The 24513-nt window shown below is 41.2% G+C and overlaps 3 protein-coding genes across 7 annotated transcripts in view; 2 read left to right on the forward strand and 1 right to left on the reverse strand.

The window, feature by feature from the left end:
• Positions 1–15310, forward strand: part of LOC117465022 (uncharacterized) — a 16609-nt gene extending 1299 nt beyond the window's left edge. The window contains exons 1-6 of one of the 4 annotated variants that reach the window (XM_034107857.1): positions 10215–11098; positions 11228–11327; positions 13074–13758; positions 13916–13985; positions 14498–14692; positions 14982–15310. In XM_034107857.1, coding sequence (XP_033963748.1) covers positions 11074–11098; positions 11228–11327; positions 13074–13758; positions 13916–13985; positions 14498–14682 — 1065 coding nt within the window. In that variant the 5' untranslated portion in view covers positions 10215–11073 and the 3' untranslated portion in view covers positions 14683–14692; positions 14982–15310. Of the gene's footprint in view, positions 1–10211; positions 11099–11227; positions 11328–13073; positions 13759–13915; positions 13986–14497; positions 14693–14977 lie in introns of those variants that run through there. The other 3 variants (XM_034107856.1, XM_071206814.1, XM_034107858.1) reach the window with 3 other exon arrangements.
• A 2861-nt stretch (positions 15311–18171) lies between these two features.
• On the forward strand, positions 18172–20835 carry bhlha15 (basic helix-loop-helix family, member a15). Its single transcript, XM_034107061.2, has 2 exons — positions 18172–18314; positions 19668–20835. Exon 2 carries the CDS (start codon positions 19715–19717, stop codon positions 20255–20257), a length of 543 nt encoding a protein of 180 aa, XP_033962952.1. The 5' UTR covers positions 18172–18314; positions 19668–19714; the 3' UTR covers positions 20258–20835.
• A 1084-nt stretch (positions 20836–21919) lies between these two features.
• The window catches only part of tecpr1a (tectonin beta-propeller repeat containing 1a), a 28376-nt gene continuing 25782 nt past the window's right edge, over positions 21920–24513 (reverse strand). For both annotated transcript variants that reach the window (XM_034107059.2, XM_034107060.2), the window contains exons 19-24: positions 24221–24395; positions 23787–23922; positions 23416–23508; positions 23226–23332; positions 22967–23086; positions 21920–22568 (exon numbers count right to left, since the gene is read on the reverse strand). In XM_034107059.2, coding sequence (XP_033962950.1) covers positions 22431–22568; positions 22967–23086; positions 23226–23332; positions 23416–23508; positions 23787–23922; positions 24221–24395 — 769 coding nt within the window. In that variant the 3' untranslated portion in view covers positions 21920–22430. The remainder of the gene's footprint in view (positions 22569–22966; positions 23087–23225; positions 23333–23415; positions 23509–23786; positions 23923–24220; positions 24396–24513) is intronic.

A 24513-nucleotide genomic window follows, 5' to 3' on the forward strand; every position in this document is an offset into this window, starting at 1 on the left:
GTCCACAACGACATGCTGACTGCAGTGGGGTTTGAACCTGTGCTCCCTTGACCCGAACACCAACGCTCTACCCACTGCGCCACACGCCTCCTTTCCACTCTTTCCACTAGCGTGTGAATCTTTGTCTTTACACGCATGTGTTTACCTGTAAGTCATTGCATGTGTGATTATGTGGGCCGATGCATTTATCTGCAGCGTGCATGGTGTTGCATTTTCAGTTTGTTAAATAAAGGACATCAAACTGCCCATAGCCCTGCAATGAAACAACACAGTCTCACGGCATTTGGTGATATAGTCACGAAATTAATCTATTGATTCGTGTTCACCAAGATGATTGTCGCCTTTTTTTTAACGAGTAATTAATATACTTTATTACTCGTTTCCATTCATGTCAATTGCAGATACATGTTTAGTCTTCTCAAGCACCAACTATCAAATATCTCTCCTGATTGTTGGCACTTGACAATCACCTTACCTGAATGTCACTCAGGTGTAACTAAAGTCTGATTTAAGGGTTGTTTATATTTCACATAATTAATCAGAATCTGCAAAGTAACTCAAATAAATGTAGTGGAGTAAATACTGAATTGTAGTGGAGTAGAATTACAAAGTATCAATGAGCTGTCGTGGGTATACATTAATGCTGCACATTATGGATACAAGCGATTTTCACCCATTTATTAATTATATGTTTTACATTTGATAACACCAATGTGTTTAATACTGGCAACTTCTAATTGTGGGAAAAACGAAAACGCTCAGAAGAGACATTTTGCGAAACACAATAGCCAGCATGTGTAGTTCTGGAGGGGTGTTCGATTCCAGTTTCGGATAGTCTGGCGTGGTTTCGTTCCATTTCAAACAGCTGTTTGACGCTCGGTGTAACCTTGGCGCACTGCCACTCCAACATCCAATCCCAGAGCTTGACGATTAATCACGGGGACAGTAGTCCTAAACGATAGCTGGGGATTATGGGTTGTGTAGTGTCTTCGGCCATCCTAAACTCAGAAATGTTTTTCGGATTTGATATGGCATTAACACCATATCCCTACATGCATTGCGGCTAAAACATCCAATCAGCGAGCTTAAACCATAGCTGAGGATCTTGGGTAATCAGTGCAGTGGCTGTGTATGTCACTACCCGGTCCGTCCCCCTGCCCGATCGGTACTGCGCATGTGCGAGATGGTCCGCCATATTGGACAACTCCGGACGGCAACCCAAGATGGACACTTGACACAGTGGCTTTTAGCAAAGCTTAAAAACGAGAGAGAGATGAGTTATTGTTATTACAACGTGACTTCACTATTATTTAACAACTCTTTTTATTGGGTTATTTTATTTGGGGTTAAGTACATTGTCAGAATAAGTGAGGAATGAATTTAACTTCTGTTAGACAGCCATATGCCATACATTTTTGCATACATTCACAGTACATATGTATTCAGTATGATAGCTGTCCAACAGAAGTTAAATTCATTTCTCACTTATTCTGACAATGAACTTAACCCCAAATAAAAGAACCCAATAAAAAGAGTTGTTAAATAATAGTGAAGTCACGTTGTAATAACAATAACTCATCTCTCTCTCGTTTTTAAGCTTTGCTAAAAGCCACTGTGTCAAGTGTCCATCTTGGGTTGCCGTCCGGAGTTGTCCAATATGGCGGACCATCTCGCACATGCGCAGTACCGATCGGGCAGGGGGACGGATCGGGTAGTGACAGTGTATCGCAATGATGCTCGAAATGTCCCTTATAGGCCTACGTCTGTTTCCGGTTATTTTTATTTTGAAATTCAGTTCCTGACGGACGCTAAAAAAGCCAGAGATTATGGAATCAAACAAATAAATAAAAACAAGGATAATTGTGTGTTATTGGTGAGTAAATAACAGTGTGTTATTTAGAAAAGAATAACAAATTAGAAGGAAAAAAAGATTAAAAAAATACAGATTTCAGTATCCTGAGGCTCTGAGCCCCATTTCTCTTCCTCACAGACGGCAAAAAACATTATACGATTTAAAATAAAAACAATAATCGTGGCTTGATATTGGGGTAAGAAGATGTTTTTATGAACCCCAGCTTCCGGTGTTCCAAGACCCGATCGGACAAAAAGACGTGCTGCAGGCACGAAACATACTACCAATAGAAATACATTGCTTTTAAAATCGTTCTGTGAGACATGAAAAAAAGGGGAAAATCGTGTTGGTGAACACGAATCAATAGATTGTCGTGACTATAACACGAAATGCCGTGAGACTGGGTTGTGTATACACACAGACAAACTAGCTAACTCACCTAGATGGGTTCCTAGCTAATGTTGCTAACTAAGCTAAGTACACAGATAAAGAAATCAAAGGGTAAACACAAAAATACATTTTTCACAATTACCAGGCCAGGACCAGAAACACCCTCGTTGTCTAGAAACTGACATAGAAATTGCCTGATAAACTAGCATTGTATACAAACATAAAGCTAGCAACCTGGATGGGATCCTAGCTAACTTAGCTCAGTACAAAGTAACAGAAAACTCAAAGCGTAAAACAACTTTCTGTTTGATCTGGAATTATGTTTTGGTCCGTTCCCAGTCCAGGACCAGTAACGCCTGCTGTCTCGAAACTGGTTCTTACGTACGACAAAGTGAGTTACTAAACATTGTCAGAGTTTGGCTATCGTCAAGACGTATCAAATACAAATTTAAATAGAGAAAGTCTGTTCAGCAACTGCAAAGAGATAAATGTTTACTAAAGTCAGAAAAACAGCCTTGCCTGTATATTTGAGGGCATAGGGTTAAAGGAGAAACATCAGAAGGCCGTAGGCTGGGTTATTTCAACATATTGACTCAGGGAAACACACACTGAACATTTGACTCAAGGGGAAAAATACTGCTGAGAACATAAAACCATTGGAAAATCTCCTTAATGTGTCACACATAGGTTACTGAGCCTGGAACATATACACTCCCAAATAAAACTGCTTTATGTTGCAGCCCTGTGGACGGCAGCAACGCTCTGAGGTTGTCCTGGTTCAGAAGCTGGAGAGGAAATACTCCTCCTCAGCATGGTAGATTAACAGCAAATAAGAAATTCCTGTTAAATGCATAGCCATCTGTATCCTCTGAGTACCCCCGCTGTATTTCTTATCTGTTTGAACCGTAACTAAGGGGCAATCCTGACTCAATACATTTTTGACTTAAATGTGGTACATGTGCAACTGGATCAGGGCCTGATGAATACCAGCCAGCTTAGGATGCAAGTGATAGGATATGTGTTGCGGTGGTGGGTTTGGTGAGGGGAGTTAGGGACTCCCTCGGATGGGTTTAAGGGGGTGGGGGGTGCTGCAGAGATGTCATGGGGCAATGCATCGCCTGCATTCTCTGGACAGTTACTATAATGTTCTCAAGTACACTTTTGAAGTACTTCACTTGAGTATTTCCATTAAAAAAAAAATATATATATATATGTTAGTAATTTTGTTTTTGGGAGAAGGGGTGGGATTAAATAAGTGTAAATTCATATATCTTTTAAAGTTCATTTTAATAATCTTTTATTACAAGAGAACTGTGGTGTTACTATAGTTACACAATCAAGTACTTCTGTCTAAAACAATCTAGATTTATGTACAGAAGGATGTTCGGAAAGTAACCGCTTAGGCCTTCTTACTTTAAGCCAGGGTTTAACATGAAGGCATAAAACGTGTCCCGTTTCGTTCTTCCTATAGTGTGCTGTACTGTGATATACCCCGGGCGTCGGTCGCCTGATCCCCAAATAGAGATATTTATGTATATTCCACAGCCTCTGTGAACCTCATCACATTTAAGATTTGCTGCTGAAACAGATCCGTTCTTATCTGATCAGAGCTGTGTGTTTGTGTGTGTGTGTGTGTGTGTGTGTGTGTGTGTGTGTGTGTGTGTGTGTGTGTGTGTGTGTTAGTGTGTGTAAATGAGAGCTCTGTCAATGAGCGCTTGAACTCAGCTCCGCTATTAACACGTTAGTCGAGGAGTCCCACAGCTGTCCCGGCCTGCTATGTGTCCCGTGTCAGAGCCCCGCTTTTCAACACCTTTCTCGCAGTCTTTTTGCCCGTCAGCAGTCCTGACATTTCAAGTCAATTCCTCCTCACTCGTCTGTGTGTCAACCGTGTGTTAACTTTATGTTAGGGGCTGAAATATCATTTCGTCTGCTAAGCTGCTCCCTCAGCGGTGGATTGGTTACAGGGTGGGATGAGGTAAGTGTTTACATTCATACGCAGTTGCAGTCGTTGCTCAATCCACATGAAGTGACAGACAGGCACAGGTCTTTCACCACTGGATTTAGCAGCAGACTGATATCAAAGTGTTTTAAAGTATTAAAAGCTGTTTTATTTGTTGCTCAGTGCAGGTGGGATAGGAGAATCGTACAGGAAAAGGCCAAAAACATTAAAAGGAAAAGGACACCGTTTTTTACTTGGTTAGAGGACATTTATTTTACATTTTGCTTTGCTCTTGTTTTTCTTTACGAAGTTTACATTTAGTGTGTGTGTGTGTGTGTGTGTGTGTGTGTGTGTGTGTGTGTGTGTGTGTGTGTGTGTGTGTGTGTGTGTGTGTGTGTGTGTGTGTGGCCTAGCATTACTATACTTGTGGGGACCTAAATCTGTTTACATAGTCACGTGTGGGGACTCGCCTCCCTTATGGGGACAAAATGGAGGTCCCCATAAGGGGGATCATTAATTTTAGGGTGAAGACTTGGTTAGGTTTAAGGTAAGGGTTAGGCATGTGTTGGTTAAGGTTAGGATAAGTCTCCAGGAAATGCATGTGTCAATGTAATGTCCCCTGAAGTGATGTATACATGGTATGTGTGTGTGTGTGTGTGTGTGTGTGTGTGTGTGTGTGTGTGTGTGTGTGTGTGTGTGTGTGTGTGTGTGTGTGTGTGTGTGTGTGTGTGTGTTTCACAAATCCTCAACCCAATTACCAACACTGACGCTGACTGTAGCACACCACTGCGGTCTAGTGGTAGATCACAGCAATGATATATACTGCAGAAAAAATACAGTGCTGTTGATGGATCTATGTACTAGGTGCTTTCTCTAGATGTGTTATGATGTACTGATTACATTCAGCCACTCTAAAATATCAAACCCATCTGTCCTATAAACAACATTTTACAATTGTTGTAGGTGCCGTTTTGCGGCAACCTTTATTTTTAACTTCTGAAAGTTTCCAAGTGTCTTAAACACAATTGAAAAAGTATTAACTTTGCATATAAACTATGTATAGATACCGTGTATCAATGTGTATGAAATGTGCATCTATGTGTCCGGACATAGTTTTTTTACACAGCTGAAAATCCAATGCTAATGAGAGCTTCAAAGGGACAGGGAGTAGTTTATGTAAACACAACTTTTAGAGTTGAGCACTCCTCTCGGCGGGGGGGAGCTCTCCAGCGAGTGAAAGCTAAACCTGAGACTCGCTCACCTCTGATTTGGAACACACTTTGTTTGCTTAGCGTTTAATGTGACATCACCTCGCTATATATTTGTTTTGTGCACCTTTTTCATAGCTTACTATCCCATGTATGCTTACAATCTGACACCTGGCTGACGCCCAGCAACTTCCCAAAAGAGAAATAGGTGAAGGGGTCATGCAGATACAGACACACCTCTCGAGGGTTGTAAATTATGAATGGGAGGATTTCTATACGTGTTTTTTTATCAATCAATCAATCAATGTTTATTTATATAGCCCAATATCACAAATATTACATTTGTCTCAGTGGTCTTCACAGTTTGTACAGAATATCAGTATGACAATACGACACCCTCTGTCCTTAGACCCTCTGTCCTTAGACCCTCTGTCCTTAGACCCTCACATCGTACAAGGAAAAACTTCCGGAGAAAACCCCCAGTTTAAAGGGAAATGGGAGAAACCTCAGGGAGAGCAACAGAGGAGGGATCCCTCTCCCAGGACGGACAGACGTGCAATAGATGCCGTGTGTACATTTTAAGTTTCCACTGTAAAATTGAATCCTTCATCCTGCATGTTCCAGTTATATTTGTTAATGGCTGCATGATAATAAAAGCAGGGATATTCCACAGACAAATACCATAGCTGAATGAACCCTTATAAAACTTCAATTCTCCGTGTTTTTCTCTCATTAATACAACAAAGCGCACCATCGTACGCCAACATTTAAACTATTATCTTTCAGCAGGCTCTTGTTCTGCCAACTCTACTTTGCAAGATATCCATTCCCCCCTCTGTCATTGAATGGATTGTCTACGGTGAATGATGGAGTAATGAACGACTTTCACTAATCCCCACTCTTATACAGTAGCACCGGGAAATAAGTAAAGATAGATTTACTTCCGCCTCTCCAAACCACCCCCCACACACACACTTCTCTCTCTCCTCCTCTGTCTGTGTGTTACAACCACACACTCGCCCCCTTTCTTTACACCCACACAGATTCACACTTCTCCCAATATGGCGGTGTGCTTGGCAGCAGCGGTGCTAGTTCAGGCGGGCAGAGTTCCCAGGTCTGAACTCGGGGAGAGCAGGTGTGCTGCTGTCAACAGAGGCTCATAAATAAATAAGTAATCCGAGATGGATTACATGTTCATGTCATCATATTAAAGGCTCTTTGTCAGCAAACACTTCTAAGAACCTATAATCTTCCGCCTATGAGAAAAGTCTTCTCTGCATACAAAGGGAGTTTACAGTTGCTCAACAAATTAGTCCCTCAATTCACAACCAGAGGATGTATTCATCCCTCAGGGTGTGTATACGTTGGGTGTGGTGCATTGTGTTATAGTGCCCCTGCATGTGAGGTCGGCCCAGACCCGAGGGGTTTTTAAATCAACACTAAAAACTCACTTCTTCTCCCTGGCCTTCTCGTCAGAGCGGAGCACGACTGATGACATTTCCGAAATGTGCTATATAAATAAAACCTGATTTGATTTTGATTTGATATCGCTCTGCACAGCACTTTGGTCTGAAGGTTTTAAAGTGCTATATAAATAAAGTTGGATTGGATTGGATCGTGATTATTGGTTGTAATTTAAATTAATATGGCAAAAAAAAGAAAATATGCTACCCATAATATTGATACAAGGTGCATGTCTTTGTGCATATACATCTTCCGTTTCATTTTTGGAAGATGGGTGTGCGATTACATTTGTATTATTTGTAAAAAGTAATATATAAATATTTTAATTACATAAAATGTTAAGACTTCAAAAAAGTTCCCCGGGTAGACTTAGTAATAAAAAGATATACATATCTCTCCCCACAAGAACCGGATGTTTCACCCCAAAATGCAGTTTGTGGGGGGACTCAGTCTGTAGGGACTTGTTTCGGGAACCGAGGGGTCTTTGGTTCAATAACTAATAAAAGTCTGTCTTTAAAAAACATCAAAATATCCTGAAATGATTGCACCACCATTATTACCCTGTATCTATTCTTCCACCTCCCTCTCTCCATTTCCTCTTCTTAACAACTACTTTTTCTCCCTCTTGTAACAAAAGATGTCTCGTCAATTCTCACCTGCCATGTCTGACTTCCATGCAAACAGTACAGCTTACATGCAGACTAAAGATTAGTTTATCACCGTTGAAGCCACACACCTTGTACAAATATGTACACAACAGTGACATGTTTACCACTCTGTATGTTGTTGTTTTAGTGTCACGTTTCCCTCCCTCTCTCCTCCGCAGCCCCTGAGACCCTGCTGTGTCCAAATAAAGGCTGCAAACAGCACCAGCGGCGCCCTGACTGGATGTTTTCCCGTATTACCCACAGTGCTTTGCCCACTGCCCCGATCACCATTGGTGTTGCACCCTCGGCAGCTCCACTCGTGTTCCTCCTTCAGGACTCGATCGGTGTGTTTCCCTGCATGCTCAGAATAAGCCCAGAGATCTCCAATTACCCTCCTCTCACGGATTGCTCGGTGTCACTCGGCCCCTGCCGGCTGGATCTGATGTTTCTGCGCCTGCAGTGTAAAAGGATAGTTGTTCAGTTCTCCTGGCGCACACACTGTGCCTGTTACAACTCAATTGGAGCAATTTTAAGACATAGCAAAGCAACTCATCGACGCAATTCAAGCTGAGGGGCTTGGGCTTGTTCTCACCCTCTTTAGCCCAACGGACACATTCCTTATTTTAGTTCACCTCTTAAAGCGCAGGGGGTTAAGTTTCCCTGCATGGATCCATGGTATGCTGCAGGGGATTGTGGGATTGAGACATTTCTCCAGAGAGTTGGCAGGCACACTTCTGACTACAGGAGAAGAGGAGATCAGAGGAGAAATGATATTCACCCCTACTTAAAGCAGATCATAAGGAAGTGTGTACCGATTGACGTTCTGTAATTTGTGTTCTCATGTTGAATTGCACTTATAGTAAGTTGTTTTGGATAAAAGATGCTAAATGTAATGATAAAATACAAGGCTTGATTCAGTCGGACAGCCTGAAACCAAAGACGTATCAATAATTCCTCTGACACTTGGATGCAGAAGTTGTGGAGATATCAGATTTTGAGAAACCCAGACAGCACACATCACTCATTCCTCCAAGGTGACAATAGATTGGGCCGGAATAAACTCCCATGTTGCGCCATGGAGAAGTCTTTCTGCTGCGGCGACTGTATCGCCGCCTCACATGCACTGCTCAGTCCAGTGAGAAAAGAGTTGACTGTACTTAAACACGGTAGCAGTGCACCGGCTGACCTGATATGGCTGACACGACGACTCTGAGGACGAGTTTACGTGACGGGAAGGGGGGAGATTTAGCAATTACAGTAAAGGCAGGAAGCAGAAGAATGGAAACACCATCCGTCCATCTCTTTTGCTTCAGAATCCTATGTTCTCTTTTATCTTTAGCTCTTTTGGACACCAGAGGTGGACTGAATGGTGATATGTGTCGCCTCCTGGGAACAGCATCCTGATGCTGTCAGGGTGTGTGAAGCAGAACTCCAGCATCAGTGATTTTGTTGCCAGGGGGAGGACTGTACCGGCAGTAAACGTGTTCATAAATGTGACTGTTTGGAAGTTACATGACAAAAGAGAGGATGAATGTTACAGTGTAAATGAAAGCAGCAGCAGAAGAACTGGAGCTTTTTAACAGTATTATAGTATAGAAGTTGTAAGAACGATGTAGTGGCAGCATTTGTGTATCTATTTCAATGAGTAAAAATCAGTGCTGGACAGTAATTAAGTACATCACCTCGAGAAGTATGAGTACCTCATACTTCTACTTATGTACTATTTTGTACTTGTACTCCACTAAGACTAGGAGACAAATATGGTCATATGGTTATAACTATGGTCGTTGGTTATAACTTGAAGATTAAGATTAATTAAACTAAATATAATCAGCAAATAATTGATCAGGTATTATGGTATGTCAGGATAATAGGTGATAAATGTACGTGCCTGAAAATATGCTCCACGAGAAAATAATTATGGTCACTTTCATTAGGTTTTGGGTTTTATTCAAATGTATAGCAGATGTGGTCAAACCGGGAGGACAACAGCCGCACAGTCGACAGGAAGACAACACTAAATGGTACGAACAACTCTGAATTTCTTTACTTAATTATCTTTTAAATGAACAACAACATGTGTCATGTATTGCGTAATTCCAACAGGATATAACGAAACTGAATTGACCCTTTGCCACCCAGCTGTATATATATATAGTTAACATAACTCCCAGCTGATTTCCCAACTGCAACATTAAAGTGATGGACACATTGATGCATCAGTAATATATATTCAAAAAAAAAGCTGTTGTGCAATATGAGTATGTAAGTGTCTGACCTTACAACTCTGTAAGCAGACACTCTGTAAGGGATGAGCTCCTCCTGCAGGATGTATGGGACAGCTGATTTTTGCATGGGAAGTACATTTTAAAGGCAAGACTTTGGTACTTTCACTTAATACACTGTAATATTCCTACTTGTATTTAAGTAAAGGTTGCGAGTACTCTGTCCACTACTGGTACAACTTGAAATAGCTGCATCGATGAAAGCAGCAGTAATAGACACATGTGTACAAAGAGGTATTGTTTTATACTTTATCTCAATGTATGTGTATAAACCACATTTTCAAAGTGTATTTCCTGTTTTTTGTAATAACCTGAAGAGCTGCTGGAGTTCTCTCCTCTGCCTCAGTGCTGCCTGCAGTTCTGCTTTCAGCCTCTAGAGGGAGCTAATGTTCACTGTTGCATCTGGTAAGACCATGCACCAAAAACGGTTTACTTATATGCAATTTTAATCTGATCAATTTAGTGTATGAAGAAATGTTCCACAACACTGAATCAAGAACACATTTAGGATCTTATAAAACACATTGTAACGCCACACTCCAGTGTTTACAGTAGGTAGTACTTCAAGTTGAACCACCATTCATCCAACGATTAAATAAATAAAGCTGTAACAACTCAGTAAAAATAAACAGAACCGTTCATTAATCTATTACTCATTTCACTTGAGAAACATATTTACTTGTGGTGTCAGCTCTGTATGTTATACTGTCATAGATGATCTTGTTTCACTGGGCCTAATCATCAAGGTGAGATGTGTGTAGAAGGTGATGGCTGCAGGGAAAAGGTCCTGACTAGAAATGAAGCTCATTAAAAGACAACTAAAACCTGTTTAATGTGAAACAAAAGGGGGAATTCTTCAAATAATTGTGAATCCACAACCTGGAAACCGAACGATATGTTTGCATTGCCAGAGTTACTGCTGTTGTGTTTGCATGGTAACATGATTAAGAAGTGACAGTCACTCTTGTCTATGTCACTGTGACACCCACTGTCATGTTGTGTTGCATTAGCCCAGATAAGGTATTGATCCTTCCTGCTCTGAGCTGCTGCAGACAGGCCAGCAGCCTCCAGGGAGCTCGCTGTATATCTGAGATCTTTGTCCTTCCTCTGTCCTCACTTCCTCCCTCTTCATCACCTCCACTCTGATCTACTCGCCTTATTTCATTTCCCCCTCCTCCTCCTCCTCTTCTCTTTTTCTGTGGATAACCTCCATCTCCTCTCTCTCCGTCCATATGTTTCTCCTGTGGTTCCCCTCAATGCCTCAGTGTCCACCGTGCAGCAAGACTAAATGAGCGGGGCTCGCACAATGCAAGGTAGGGGAAATAAATATTCTGGTGTCATGCGTGGGGAGGATGCAGAGAGTGTTGCAATGCATTTTGCAGCGTCATGATGCAGCAAATGCATATCGGTTCAAACATATGTTCCTCGCTTTCTTTTTCCAGAGTTAAAATACTTCAGGGATGGAGCTACGCTGGTGATTTCATTGGACGGTTTTAATTGGCTTCCTAAAAAGAGATGCAGTGACAAAGAAATCAAGAAAAGGTATTATTTATGTCTTGTTAACTTGGATGTTTGTGTCTTGTGTTTGGTGGATTAATGGATGTCTATTTGTGTACTGGCTGTTTATAATCTGTTTTTACCTTGACCCCTCCACCTGTTCCACGGTCGGGTGTTAATTGACCTGAAACAGGGGAGATTACAGGCTTCACGGCCTAATGAATGCATGTGTGTGTGTGTGTGTGTGTGTGTGTGTGTGTGTGTGTGTGTGTGTGTGTGTGACCTACAGTAGTGTGTGTCCTTTCACATCCTATACGTCACTGCTGCTGTGAGTCAGCTCCCCTCTTCCTTTCCTGAGTCACTCATCCAGCGGTTGCTTGGTTACTGCAGAGCAGTAAAAGTTTCCTATTGCGTCTTTGTCTCCGCGGATGGATGGGCCCCGATATTTATTCAGGCTCAGGAGTGAGTGGCCAAATAATGCATGTGTTTGTGTGCGCGCTGTTTCATCAGTTTTAGTACATCCTGTTGTTAACAGACACTCGAGGGGCTGTCTGTGCACTGCAGCTGACCTCTTACATTTCCAATGGATCAGACAGGAATGGAATAGTATTTGACCGTAATAGGAGATCATTTTAAGAAAAGCTGACTTGTTATTTTGAATTAAAGTGCCAGCCAGTGTGCACCAGCTAAAAACCCAAAACTCGTTGACTCGGCCCTTTAACAGTCACTTAAAAACACGTTATTAAAAGGAAGATACATGCAACCAACATTGTAATTGGTATGACATTATACTTCTTTTGCTATATGCTTTTCAAAATGTAGGGGGAAGGCTTAAAAATGTCACTCAAAGGAACACGTACCAAACAGGTGGGGACTAAAAATTACCACAAAGAAACCGAAAATGATGACAAAGAAATGCAAAACAACTGCAAAGTCACACAAACTGACTCACGGCTATTAAAAGGGGAAACCCCTACCACAAGGAGACACAAAATGACCACAAGTAAAGACACAATTATTACAAAAAGGGACCTTATTTAAAAAAAAAAAAATGGTGGTTACAGGCTACAAACTTTGTGATTCTGTTTAAATTGTGTCTTGATCAAATATGATGTTTTTCAATTTAAGATTATTTAGCAAAGTAAAGATTTGTTGTAAAAGTATTGAAGTTTGAGGCCGTGGAAAATACGTTAGAAAAGCGACCTACCTCAAAGGTTTGCAGGTGACGTCATAACTCTCTCTCACTGCAGTGCGATGTTTTGGGACTAACTCACACAAGAAACAGGTCTTCGGAAGTTGCTGAAAAAGAAAACCGTCATGTGTAATTCATTACATAATTCAAACGGGATACTTTTTTGCCATTGATTACTGTTCATACTTTTAGCTGAAATAAGGTCGTATAGGGGAGAGTAGCAAGGGTGGAGCTTTGTCCATCTATTCAGGGAAAAGGGACTTTTATAGGTAGTACAAAAACTGGCTAAAACTACAAACATATGACCTGAGTGTTGTGCCTGTTTACAGATTGTGCGGCTACACCCTGCGTTTCGAAGTGAGTCTTTGCAGGTGTTGACAGTAGAAACTCTACAGTCCACGCTTACCACAGTCCGGTTAAATACATCTAAATATAGTTAGACACACACACACACACCCAGCCATCTGCCATTATAGGATGATTAGAGTTGTTTGACAGGCCCACACATGTTTGATATCCTTTACTTGTTCGTAATGACATAATAAACAGAACCAATGCAAACAATAGTAGTCTGAATAAGCTGGTGTGCATCCTTACAGGAATGAAGAGCTCCAGCTGTTCATATCCTCCGATCAGATGGTCCAGGCTGATGAAAAGCTGCAGACCATCACCCGCATCCTCGATCAGAGAGGAACGGCTTCCTCTGAGTTATGGCGGAAGACTGACTGCAGATCCCGTCTGGTAACGTCGCCAAAACCAATCTCTACCCCTGCTCAACATCAAACTTCAACACTCACTTCCTTCGTTTCTTTTGTCCCAGATTACCCAAAGGACACCCCATGGACGAGACTAAGTCTTAGCATGCAGGACATTTTCAGCTTGATCAAAAGGGACTCCAACATGGTGACCTCACAGGACTGTGTCACAATGAATCAGCTTAATAGCTTTATCATTTTCTGTGATGAGGACATACCACTTCAACGTTTTGGGGACATAACCGCGGAGGATTGGCGGACATCTAAAGGGGATACTGACTGGCATTTTAGTGATACCAACATGTTAAGTGATTTGAAAGACTTCACTGCCCATGCTGCCAACACCAAGAACTCTAACAGGAATACACAGGAACTGGTTATCAGAGACAGTTTTAACAACCTTAAAAGTCTTCTGAGGTCTTATCAAATATGCGATTCACCAGGAGAATTGTCTCGGACGAACATGGATGTAAAACGGAGGAAGAGCGTGTCCTTTCATGATGAAGTCATTGTCTTCCTGTTTGATCAGGTACTGGTTTCCTATGTGGGTGTTTGGCTTTGTTTCTCATGTAGAATATGCACTTCAAATTCTCTATTAATTCACTATTTTGATCTTAACAAAGGATATGACACTTCCATAGTTTCCCGTTTAGTTTAAACTGACTTTCCACTGTTGCCGTTCTTAGGAGAGTCCCACCATGGAGCTGCACCCTGAGGCCTGCACATCTCTGCCAGATGTCACATTAGAAGACAGTGGTACTATTTTTAAAAGATGATACCAGTGGTTGTATCCCTAGTATTTCATATAATTAACACCTTTGACCATTTTGCAGTAGTGGAAAGTCCCATTTAAGTATATTTACTCATTTTACTTATTGTAAATTGAGTAAATTAGTATAAAATGTATTTTGTCCTGAAATGAGGATCTGCATCCAATATTTAAAAAATTATTTCAGGGTGAAAAAGGACCAAGATGTCAGGAGGGATAATTAAAACAAACAGTTCTTCTTTCTTTCTTTTTTTTATTGAAGAATTGTATTTGTTGTAACTGGTCGAAAATGTATTGAACGTCACTGAATATATTTGCTTATGGCTTATATATATATTAAAAAATATCTATAATATTAGCCATACTGAATACTTAAACTGAAATTCCTCTGACAGTGTACCAAGATCAAAGCGTGAAACTAACTTTAATGTTCAATGCTGCTGTTGATGCTGCTAGATATTGGCACTTCATCGTCACTAACTGTGTGTTTTACCTGCAGGCCTGGAGTGGGAAGACGACTTCTCAGCGTTGGAGAAGAACTGCCATTTTCAGTGTGTCACACACTCTCAGCCTCACACCCTTTCCCTGCCAACACCGACCGCCGCTGCTTTATCCCGGCATTTCTATCTCTCCCAAACCTGCCTTTTCCTCACCCATGTCACCGAGGCAGACCTTGAGCCATGAGATAAAAAAGGTTAATTAAACACTTAAACACACACACACACACACACACACACACACACACACACACACCACACACACACACACACACACACACACACACACACACACACACACACACACACACACACACACACACACACACACACACACACACACACACACACACACACACACACACACACACACACAGTTGTACTGGTGCTGTTTTGTATGAACCAGTGGTGGTCAAACAGCCAAAAGGCCAGCTCACTGTCACCGTGGCCTAATGTGACATCCACACTTGTTTTTCTTTCAGACAGCCAGCCTTGGCCTAATGGAAAAACTGACTAATCGGGCAGATCTGGTCCTCTTCACCTTCTCCCTCCTCTTTTATGATGAGTCAGGGACTTTAATGGCTTTTCTCCCTCTCTCTGCTTGAAAGCACCTGCCGTTCGTGACATCAGAGCCACGTAGAACTGTGTGACGGTGCATTCAGCTTTCACAGTTGTTGGTGTGACAAGATCCCTGTAAATTATGTGAGAAAAAAACAGCCAGTTGCATAAAAGTCTTAGTACCTTTCCAGCTGTGGACCTCTTTGGAAGCTGCTTTCCATGCCAGGTTATGTCCTTGGATTTAAATTTCAATAAACATAATTTACTAAAATTGTGTCTGAAATCTCATTTAAATTGTTAGAATTCCAGATTAAGGAGTTTGTGTTGTTTATTTATTCAGTTTGTTGTCATGCTTGTCACCCTGTTTGCTCGCCTCATTACTAAAGTGTATTCAGCTCAGAATTTATCAGCGGCTGTGGCTGAATCAACAGAGTAAGCCGGAGGGCCAGTGAAGCCAGAAACTGAACAAACTAAAAAGTAAAAGATAATGTTTCCAGTGGCAGCATCAGCGAGGTTTGGTTGATTAGATACAGTGTACCTGAGGAAACACACACACACACACACACACACACACACACACACACACACACACACACACACACACACACACACACACACACACACACACACACACACACACACACACACACACACACACACACACACACACACACACACACACACAAGCTGTTCAAGGACACCAAAGTGTTTGGCTCTTGCTGGGAGTGTCACACCTGGAATTCTGTTGTTGTTGCATATTTGTGATATTCTCACAGTAATGATAATGTTGCTAAAAGCCAAATTACACTGTTATCTTTTTCCTTAAATCCTAAAATACTCTTTGGTAATGTCCTATTCTCAACTGTAGGCTTCTACTATGTTCTTTGAATTATTTCTGTTTAAGCTTTTTCTGGTGTTACTTTACAAAAGAGTTCACACATGCTATTACAGGTTTTCCTTTAAACTAGCGTCCCACTTCGCTTCAAAATGGTAGCATTACAAGGGAAACATCTGGATTATTTATTAATACTCTCTGTTTTGGTAGAAACTTAACAAACACCATGTGGATTCATTAAGACGTTTCCCTAACTCATTAATTCAATATTTGACTCACCTCTCTGCTACACCGATGCTGCATTTTCTTGTAAGGAGGCACTTGCTAGCTGCTAGCTTACATTTAGCTTTTCCTCAGTTTGGCTCCTGAACATCATGGATTCGGTATAAAATGTATTGTAAATGTAAATGTTTAGCCTAGTTATGAACTTTAGAAATCATGATTGTAATGTATATTATTAGTACCATTAAACTAACGTACTCTAAGTGAGGCTAATTTATGACAACATAATATAAAAGAACAAGCTTGCTAGCTGCTAGCTAACACTTGGCTCAGTTTAGCTCCTGAACCTAATGAATTAAGTATAAAATGTAAAGTAAAAATAACTTTTTAGTAGAGTTATGATCTCTGTAGGGGTGTCAAACTCAAGGCCCGGGGGCCAAATCTGGCCCGCGACTTCATTTCATGTGGCCCGCAAGAGCTTGCAAAGAATATAATATGTTTATACGGTTACATGACACTTTACAGAAGCAGGTTGTCCATAAACTACATGTCCCACAATGCATCTCGTTTTGTGACATGCACACTGAAGAGACTTACAATTATTTGCCCTGGACTTCTGCTTTCAGACGTAGTTAATTACTAAGTTATTATCCTATCCGATAATAATCAAATTCAGAGGCAATACTGTAATGGAATACATTATATTTATATATGTATATTTATATAGTTACAACCGGCCCTTTGAGTGCAACCATAATGTTAATGTGACCCGTGATGAAATTGAGTTTGACACCCAAATGTAAGCTACCCTACTCTTAGTAAGGCTCACCTATGACAACAAAAAGAAAAGCACATGTTGCAAAGGAAGACACTTACATTTGGCTACTAATGCATTAAATACCAGGTAAATCTTAGTCTACAAAAACTAAGATTACAATAATGTCTGAATAAGACTAAGAGACTTTAGAAAGGTGGTGGAAATCCTGACCACCACCATAGATAAACCACTATATTAAACCAATTTTGTCATAAAAGACTACTTCTAAATAAATACTCTTATGGCAAACACACCACCTTTAGTTATCACAGCAGGTAAAGGACAATAACTGCCAACTGCCAACATTGTTTTCAGGTCAAACAGAGTTCAGATCCCACATATGAGTGAGTAAGGCGTAAGCTAATTATGTTATTATGCTGTCTTCTTGTTTGTTTGGTATCTGTGTTCAGTTTATAATTTGTTTGTGGTTAAAACAGTTTGTCTGGTCAACAAAGGGATAAGTGTGGCTCTGTACATTGAGGTGTAGCCTGTTGGACGGTATTCAAATGAAGCAGCTGAAGGTGATAAGCTACAATGGAAATTACGTTAACTGCTCAGAGTTGAGGACGAGGAACCAAAGATGTAGTGTTTTTCAGTACTAACGAAAATTACAGAATCCAAAAGCAGAAATTCATAGCAAGGTAATGGCCAACATCAGTTATTACAGGGGTGTTCATGCATGTAAACTCAGGGCAAAAAGCATTACATATGTCGTCTTTATTTAGTCCAGGCTTAGGACAGGCCAAATAATGTAATGTAAAAATGTTAAATATTGTACCAATGTGGTTTTAATATGATGCTACATTTGCTTGTATAAATAAACACAAGTTGTAAGGAACTTGCACTTAATGATAATAATAATAATTTTCTATTGACATTTTTGGGCACAACAGTGATATAATGAGCTGATAATATTAGATCAGAGACATCCTACATACTTTACTTGTAGGCTAACTTATATTATGTTTCAAGTATTGCTACTATAATGTAGATTTAATGATTTAAATACTGGAACAGTATTGAGGATTTATTGAGGATTTACTACAATTAATTATTATATTATTTTCTTTTGGATAATTTTAGAGACTGCAGTCATTAAGACCTGATATTGTTGGCAGTATTATGACAGTGTGACAGTGACAGCAGCATGTGGGCGGGGCATAGAGTGAGTTCGCTCACTGATTGGCTGAGGAGCGCTACGTGTACATCAGTCCGCTACAGGTAGCTCGCATGTGACAGTTATCTGTATGTGTGTGTGTGAGAGTGTGTTTGTGTCTGCTGCTCTCTCCTCTCTTCACTTTATATGATGGTGCATTCAATGACCGGCTGCATGATGACGATTTCCCCTTAAACACTCAGGAGGAGGAAAGTTAGTTTAACGTGCAAGGTAAGACTTTTTTATTTAGTTATTTAAGTTGTGTAAGACACTTTAATGGCTGCTGTGAATATAGTTTACTACAGTGAATGAGTTTTGCATGTCTATCTCATATCAGCAACCACAGATTAAACTTGGGTTAGGAAATTAAAGAGAGGGATGTTGATGGAGAAATGTCTCTTCCTTTATCGTGTGAACATCTATGTAAAACAGCTTTATCAATTTTTTTGGCAGTTTTAACACATTAGCATATTTGATGATGTGGTTTAAAGCTTGCTTGTGAACCCCCTTTAAACTACAGCAAACTTCAACCTAACTTCAGGGAGTTTCTAAATCATTGCTTTGTAAAAAAAAGAAAGAAGTAAAACCCATGGGTTAGTTAAAGAGCATTTGAGGTGAATTATCGCGAGCTGGTTGGACTCCCTGTTCTTGTGAGTGTAACCTTGAAATGGGTATTATCACAGGAGTGTGGGGATAAGAGAGGCTAGATTAACAGAGCAACATCATGCCGTTTTCACACTGCAACAGGCTGATTAGATACAACAGGATGCTGGGCTGTTTGAGTTGGAGGGAGGCTTATTTAGCAAATGCGGATTACATGCTGCCTGGGAAAAGACTTTAAATTAATGTTAAGATGCCTTTGTGTATTTCAACTTTTCTTACTCGTGGCCGTGGGTGGGTGGGTGGGTGGGGTGTAGGAGAGAGGGATGGAATTGAATTAATCCAAAATGTTGTGAAACCTGAATTGTTTTATACTGTGTTGTAAATTGAAGATCTTGCAATAAAAAATGTATAATAAAAAAAAAAGAACTGTTCTTACTCCCGTGCAATTGTGGAAAAAGTGCTCAGATATGTAAATCAAGTAAAAGTAGCAATTGTAAAAACAGTAACACTCTGTTAACATTTAAATTACTGCATTCAAAATCCTAATAAAAAACAAAAGTAATGGAATCAGTTTATACGTAAAGTACCGACAGTAAAAGTAATTGTTGTGGGTTATGACTCATTTGAAATTCATATGTTATAAACTATAAATATGGATGCATTTATGCATTAATCACCAGTGGAAAAGGTGGAATACATTTATATTACTTTGTGTACTAATGCCAGACATAATACCCTGATAATATGTTTATTTATATTTTGTATTAGATAATAATCTGAATCTGAGAATGGCTATAGAATTGAAAAATACCTGTAGTGAAGTAAAAAGTGCAATTTATTTTCCAGTAGAAGCATAACGTAGAATAGCATGAAAAAACTCAAATAAATACCTTTAAAAATTGTACTTAGGTACAGTACTTGAGTACATGTACTTCACCACACTCCACTGCTCCTGTGTAACACTCCCATCTTGTCTTCCAGGCCTGTTGAAGCTGTATCTAAACTTTGTGAGAAAAAGCTGAATCAGGATGAAGTCCAAAGGGAAGGCAGTGAAACCCTCCAGGAGGACGTGGTCCAACCCTGAGCCAGATATAGAAGCAGACACAGAACCAGAACCGGGCTCCAGTGAGCAGGAGGGCTCGGAGGCCTCGGTGCGGATCGGGGGCTCCTGGAGGGGCTCTCTGAGGGGCGGGGGGCGGCGGCGGCGCAGGACCCGCGGCTCCAACACCAAGGAGCGCAGCAAGAGGCGCCTGGAGAGCAACGAGCGCGAGAGGACACGCATGCACAAACTCAACAACGCCTTCCAAGCTTTACGAGAGGCCATCCCTCACGTGAACACCGAGAAGAAGCTGTCCAAGATCGAGACTCTGACCCTGGCGAAGAACTACATCAAAGCCCTGACTACCATCGTGGTGGACATGTCGGGGGCCGGCCTGCCTGAAGGGGGGGTTTCCTCAGAGGCCAATGCCGCCAAGCTGCTCCAGTGCTACCAGAAGCACCTGGAGGACGAAGGGGAGGACGATCTCACTCAGTATCTCACCCAAATGCACAGCTTCAGCCAGCGCAGCTAACAGAGGCTGCAGACCAGAGGTGTGTGTGTGGTGACCTTTGGGGCCAAATATCCCTGGGACCAGAAGTGGGTCTCTGCAGGACGCGGGTGCTGTTCTCTGACAATAAACCCAACGCTTGCTTGACCATCACAAAAGTGCCCTTCCTGCAAAATAAGGAATGATTTAAGGACCATTCTAAAAAGACTGCAGATCGTGGTTCTGAAGAGTCATGTGTTATTGAACTCAGGAACGAATCTTTCGCAATTCTGTGAACTTGTTCTCCTTTGTGTTATCTTGTGATCTTCTTGTGTGTTTTTCTGCTGAGGAACCTGCCGAGCGTAGCCTCTAGTCACAACTGTCAGGAAGAAAGACAAGCGCCGGCATGAATATTGAAACCAAGTGAGAAACTGTGTTTGCTCATGACGACAATCATTCATCAGTCTTCTCACAGCGTGTGCACACAGATAATATTTAAAGTGTGATATTTGACTATTTTTTTGTCTCCATGTGTCTCCAAGGCGAGACATTGTAGCGAATAACATCAGGAAAACTATTTGGGGAGTTGCTATCAATAAACACATTTATTTATTGACAGATAAGGACTGTTACTTTGACCATGCACAACACTTGAGAAATGTACTCCACAATGTCAACAGCAGGGATGTGTTGCACGCTGCAGTAACACAAAGCTAGTTATTCACAGATAAAACAGACGGGTCTCTGTACACTTTCAACATTTCAACAAAGGCTGCATCATATTTAGACGATACATTATGATACAGAGGAATTTAGATGGCTGTTAACATAAATTAAAGCCTGAACGGATACTTTTAAATTAAAAGCTCATGTCAAAAGTAGAAACACTATTCCAGCGTACTATATTACCATTGCAGCACTATACTAAGTACATAATATTCATATCTTACAGATTTATAACAAAAATATAGTTTTAAATATTTTCTTCTCACCGCTCAGTCATTCTACTAACGACAGGAAGTAAATGCCGACATGCAAACATGCTCCTGAGAAAGAGGAAGGTTCAGTTTTAGCATTTTAACCACAGAACGTATACAAGTAATCCACACGTTTCCCTTATTTATAATGCTAACCATTGCACATACTCCATGAAAACCACATTTAAATAAAGAAAATAAAAGCTTTATAAAACATCAGTTCACTGTTGGTACAAGGCAACCACCACAAGTCAATAAAGCCAGTGCATGTCTTGTTAAAGCTGCTACATCCAGGCTCCAAAAGCACTGTAAATGTATAGAAGTCGATGGGAAAACCCTATCATTTCCTGTTACAACACAAAGCAACATTGTTTTACAATTAGTAAGCGCCTCAGTAGTACCAATAACACACTAAAGCTCACAGAAAAGTGTGTGTGTGTGTGTGTGTGTGTGTTTGAGAGCTTGCCTTGCTTTAAAGATGTCTTGCCTTCACACAGGTTCCACACACATTTGGATGCAATAAACCCAGAACTAGGCTTCAAAAGTCCTTTTTAGAAGATTCTACAGTCATGCTTTTCTGCCGTCTGTCAGCTCCATCCTGTTATCAGATTTCTTATGTTCCAGAGTGATCAGGCTTTAGTCTATTGGAAAGTGTGTTAACCTTTTGCCTGTAGGATAATATTAAGCATGTTTTTAATGTTGTATTAAATACCAGCCCAGTGGCAGACAGTTAGCAGTCAAGTAGCTTTAATTAAAGTACATTCATTTCATTTTATCATTAAAACCCTACCTTTCAAAGTTCATCTGAACCTAACATGAGGTACTCTATACAAAGCAGCTACATACACATGATGAATACATATGGACAAAATGCATTAAGACCAGCGAGTTCAATGTCAGTGAGCAAAGACAGATAGCAAAGGGAGAGACATTCAGCTCATATGAGATTCTGAAAGTCCAAAACGGAGAACTTTGCGTGACCCTGACTGCAGGAGGTGAACACTGAAGGCTGTCCTCCAGAGTTCGGAGCTGAAGTAGCAGTGCTGCTACTCCAGTGTTAAAAGTAGAAGTACTTTTAAACAACAACGACATACTAAATATTACTAGAAAGGTACTATGGTTTAGGAAGGCTCTGTACATCGTGTGTGTGTGTGTGTGTGTGTGTGTGTGTGTGTGTGTGTGTGTGTGTGTGTGTGTGTGTGTGTGTGTGTGTGTGTGTGTGTGTATGTGTGTGTGTGTGTCTAGCATTCCACAGCATTGCCGTTGGCCTCCGTGCTCACAGGGCAGGAGCTCTGAGAGGCCAGGCCCCCCAGAGAGGGCAGACGGATGCGGGGCGGCTCCATGCAGTTGCCCCTCGCTGTGATGTGGTCCCATCCGCCCTGAAGGACCAGAACAGAGGGAGAGAAATCAGCAGCGTGCATTTGGGTTTGTTGAAAGTACACATTTTCACTGGGCACAGAAAAGGATTTGCAACACTGTGCAGCACAATACAGACATTGGAGTTGTCTCTTTGTCGGACACTGATTTAAATTATTCTTAAACTATGAATTCTTTTTATGCTGTGTATGTAATTTATTATATGTAATGCCTTGTCTTTTATCTGGACCCTGAGTCTGTAATAACGTTTTCATTCATTCATTCAATACACTGTCAATATGATCCTATTATGTGGCCTAGTCAAGTTGTCTTTATCTTTCCATACACAATACGGACACTGTAACCACTTCATATAGTTACACTTCTTTTAGCCAACGCTTTTAGTGAGTTGGTGCCTCACCCCGATGCCGTAGTCCCAGGACTGTCCTTTGGGCTCCATGGGTTGGACTCCCAGCCGATGGCACACTGTCCCACAGCTCAGACCATGGCTGCCCTGCACCTTGTCCGCTATGATCCACACCTGCCCCACAACAACAACAATCACCAAATAAACAAATGCAAGGGTTGTTTATAACCCCAAAGTGTAATTTCTTTGTGGATTAAATTGTTGACACATACATTTGGATATATATATGAAAAGAATGTGTCCTGGTACTGACCTGGTCCAGAGGCCCTACGGAGACTTTGCGTACGTTATTGGAGATGTGTTCCCAGGAGGATCCCTGAGGGTAGCTGGGGGTCACACCCTGCCGGTACCACAGGTTACCTGCACAGGAAACATCATTAGTTCTTGTTATTATTTAAATCAATGTTTGCCTAAAAGGTAAGCTCTAAATACAATAGCCTCACTATTTTCATCTACAGTGTACACTGACGTCCTGCCGACAGACACCTGCTTCAGCTTCTGTTTGGCCGGGGAGGGGATGTGGTACCAGCTGTCTCCTGAGGGGGGAGACAAAACACACAATATTATATTGGTAAAATCATCTTTGTTTAGATTAGATATGATGTAGTAGAAGTAGAAAGATATGTATCGATAAAGTATCTATAGAGTTCACAATATGAAATATACAGTTAGAAAACACTGAAGCTGTTTTGTTTACTAAAATGAATGCTCGTCTAATTTTCAAGTACATCTTATATTTCAAATTAAAATGTGACTTTGTCCTGGAACAATATTCCCAGTTTTGTCTCTGCAGAATATCAGTTTGTCCTCTGACCTGCAGGACTCTCTGCAGACACAGATCCTCTGTAAAAGGCAGAACCGTCCTTGGCGATGGCCCAGACCTGGCTGCCAGCTCCGATGGAGATGGACTTGAAAGGCTGGTCGGTTCCCACGTGGAGCCACGAGGATCCCTGAGAGACAACCGGACGATGTTAGGATTATTACCTCCAAAGCATACTTTAAAATAGTTTTTGTTGCAGCTACTCTGGAGGTAATTCTGCATTGTCCATTGATCCTTATCAACAGGAGTTAGACAAAGAAAATGTCCTTCTACACTTTTGCATACAAGACATGAATGATTGGATAACACCTCCAAAGCAAGGTGTGTTCTGCTGAGTAAGAATATACAAATATCTCTAAATGTGTCTGTGAGCCACCAGACAGTGTTTCACCTGTTCATGGCTCGTCTGTACAGTAAGAGTGACTCACGGCAGGCGTCAGTGTGGAGACTCCCAGTCTGCAGAGCACGTCTCCCTTGTTGCTGATCGCCCACAGAGGAACCACGTCCACGCTGATCTGCGCTGCACACGGCAGGATGGTGACGTCACTCAGGGAGATGGGAGGAACCTCCTGCCACGGTCCGGTGGTCGTCAGCTTACACTTCCTGTGCACGAGGAAAAACACAATGCTCCCTTAACTGCAATATTTAAAGATGCTGCTGGAGTGTGTGGTCGCGCAAAAATAATTAAATAACCATAAATAATTCAGGTTAATGTGCTTTT

The sequence above is a fragment of the Pseudochaenichthys georgianus genome, chromosome 19, assembly GCF_902827115.2.
Source record: "Pseudochaenichthys georgianus chromosome 19, fPseGeo1.2, whole genome shotgun sequence".
NCBI lineage: Eukaryota > Metazoa > Chordata > Actinopteri > Perciformes > Channichthyidae > Pseudochaenichthys > Pseudochaenichthys georgianus.

Excerpts from the sequence above, each read along its gene's own strand:
- bhlha15 (XM_034107061.2), top strand. The coding sequence starts at position 19,715 with ATGAAGTCCAAAGGGAAGGCAGTGAAACCCTCCAGGAGGACGTGGTCC.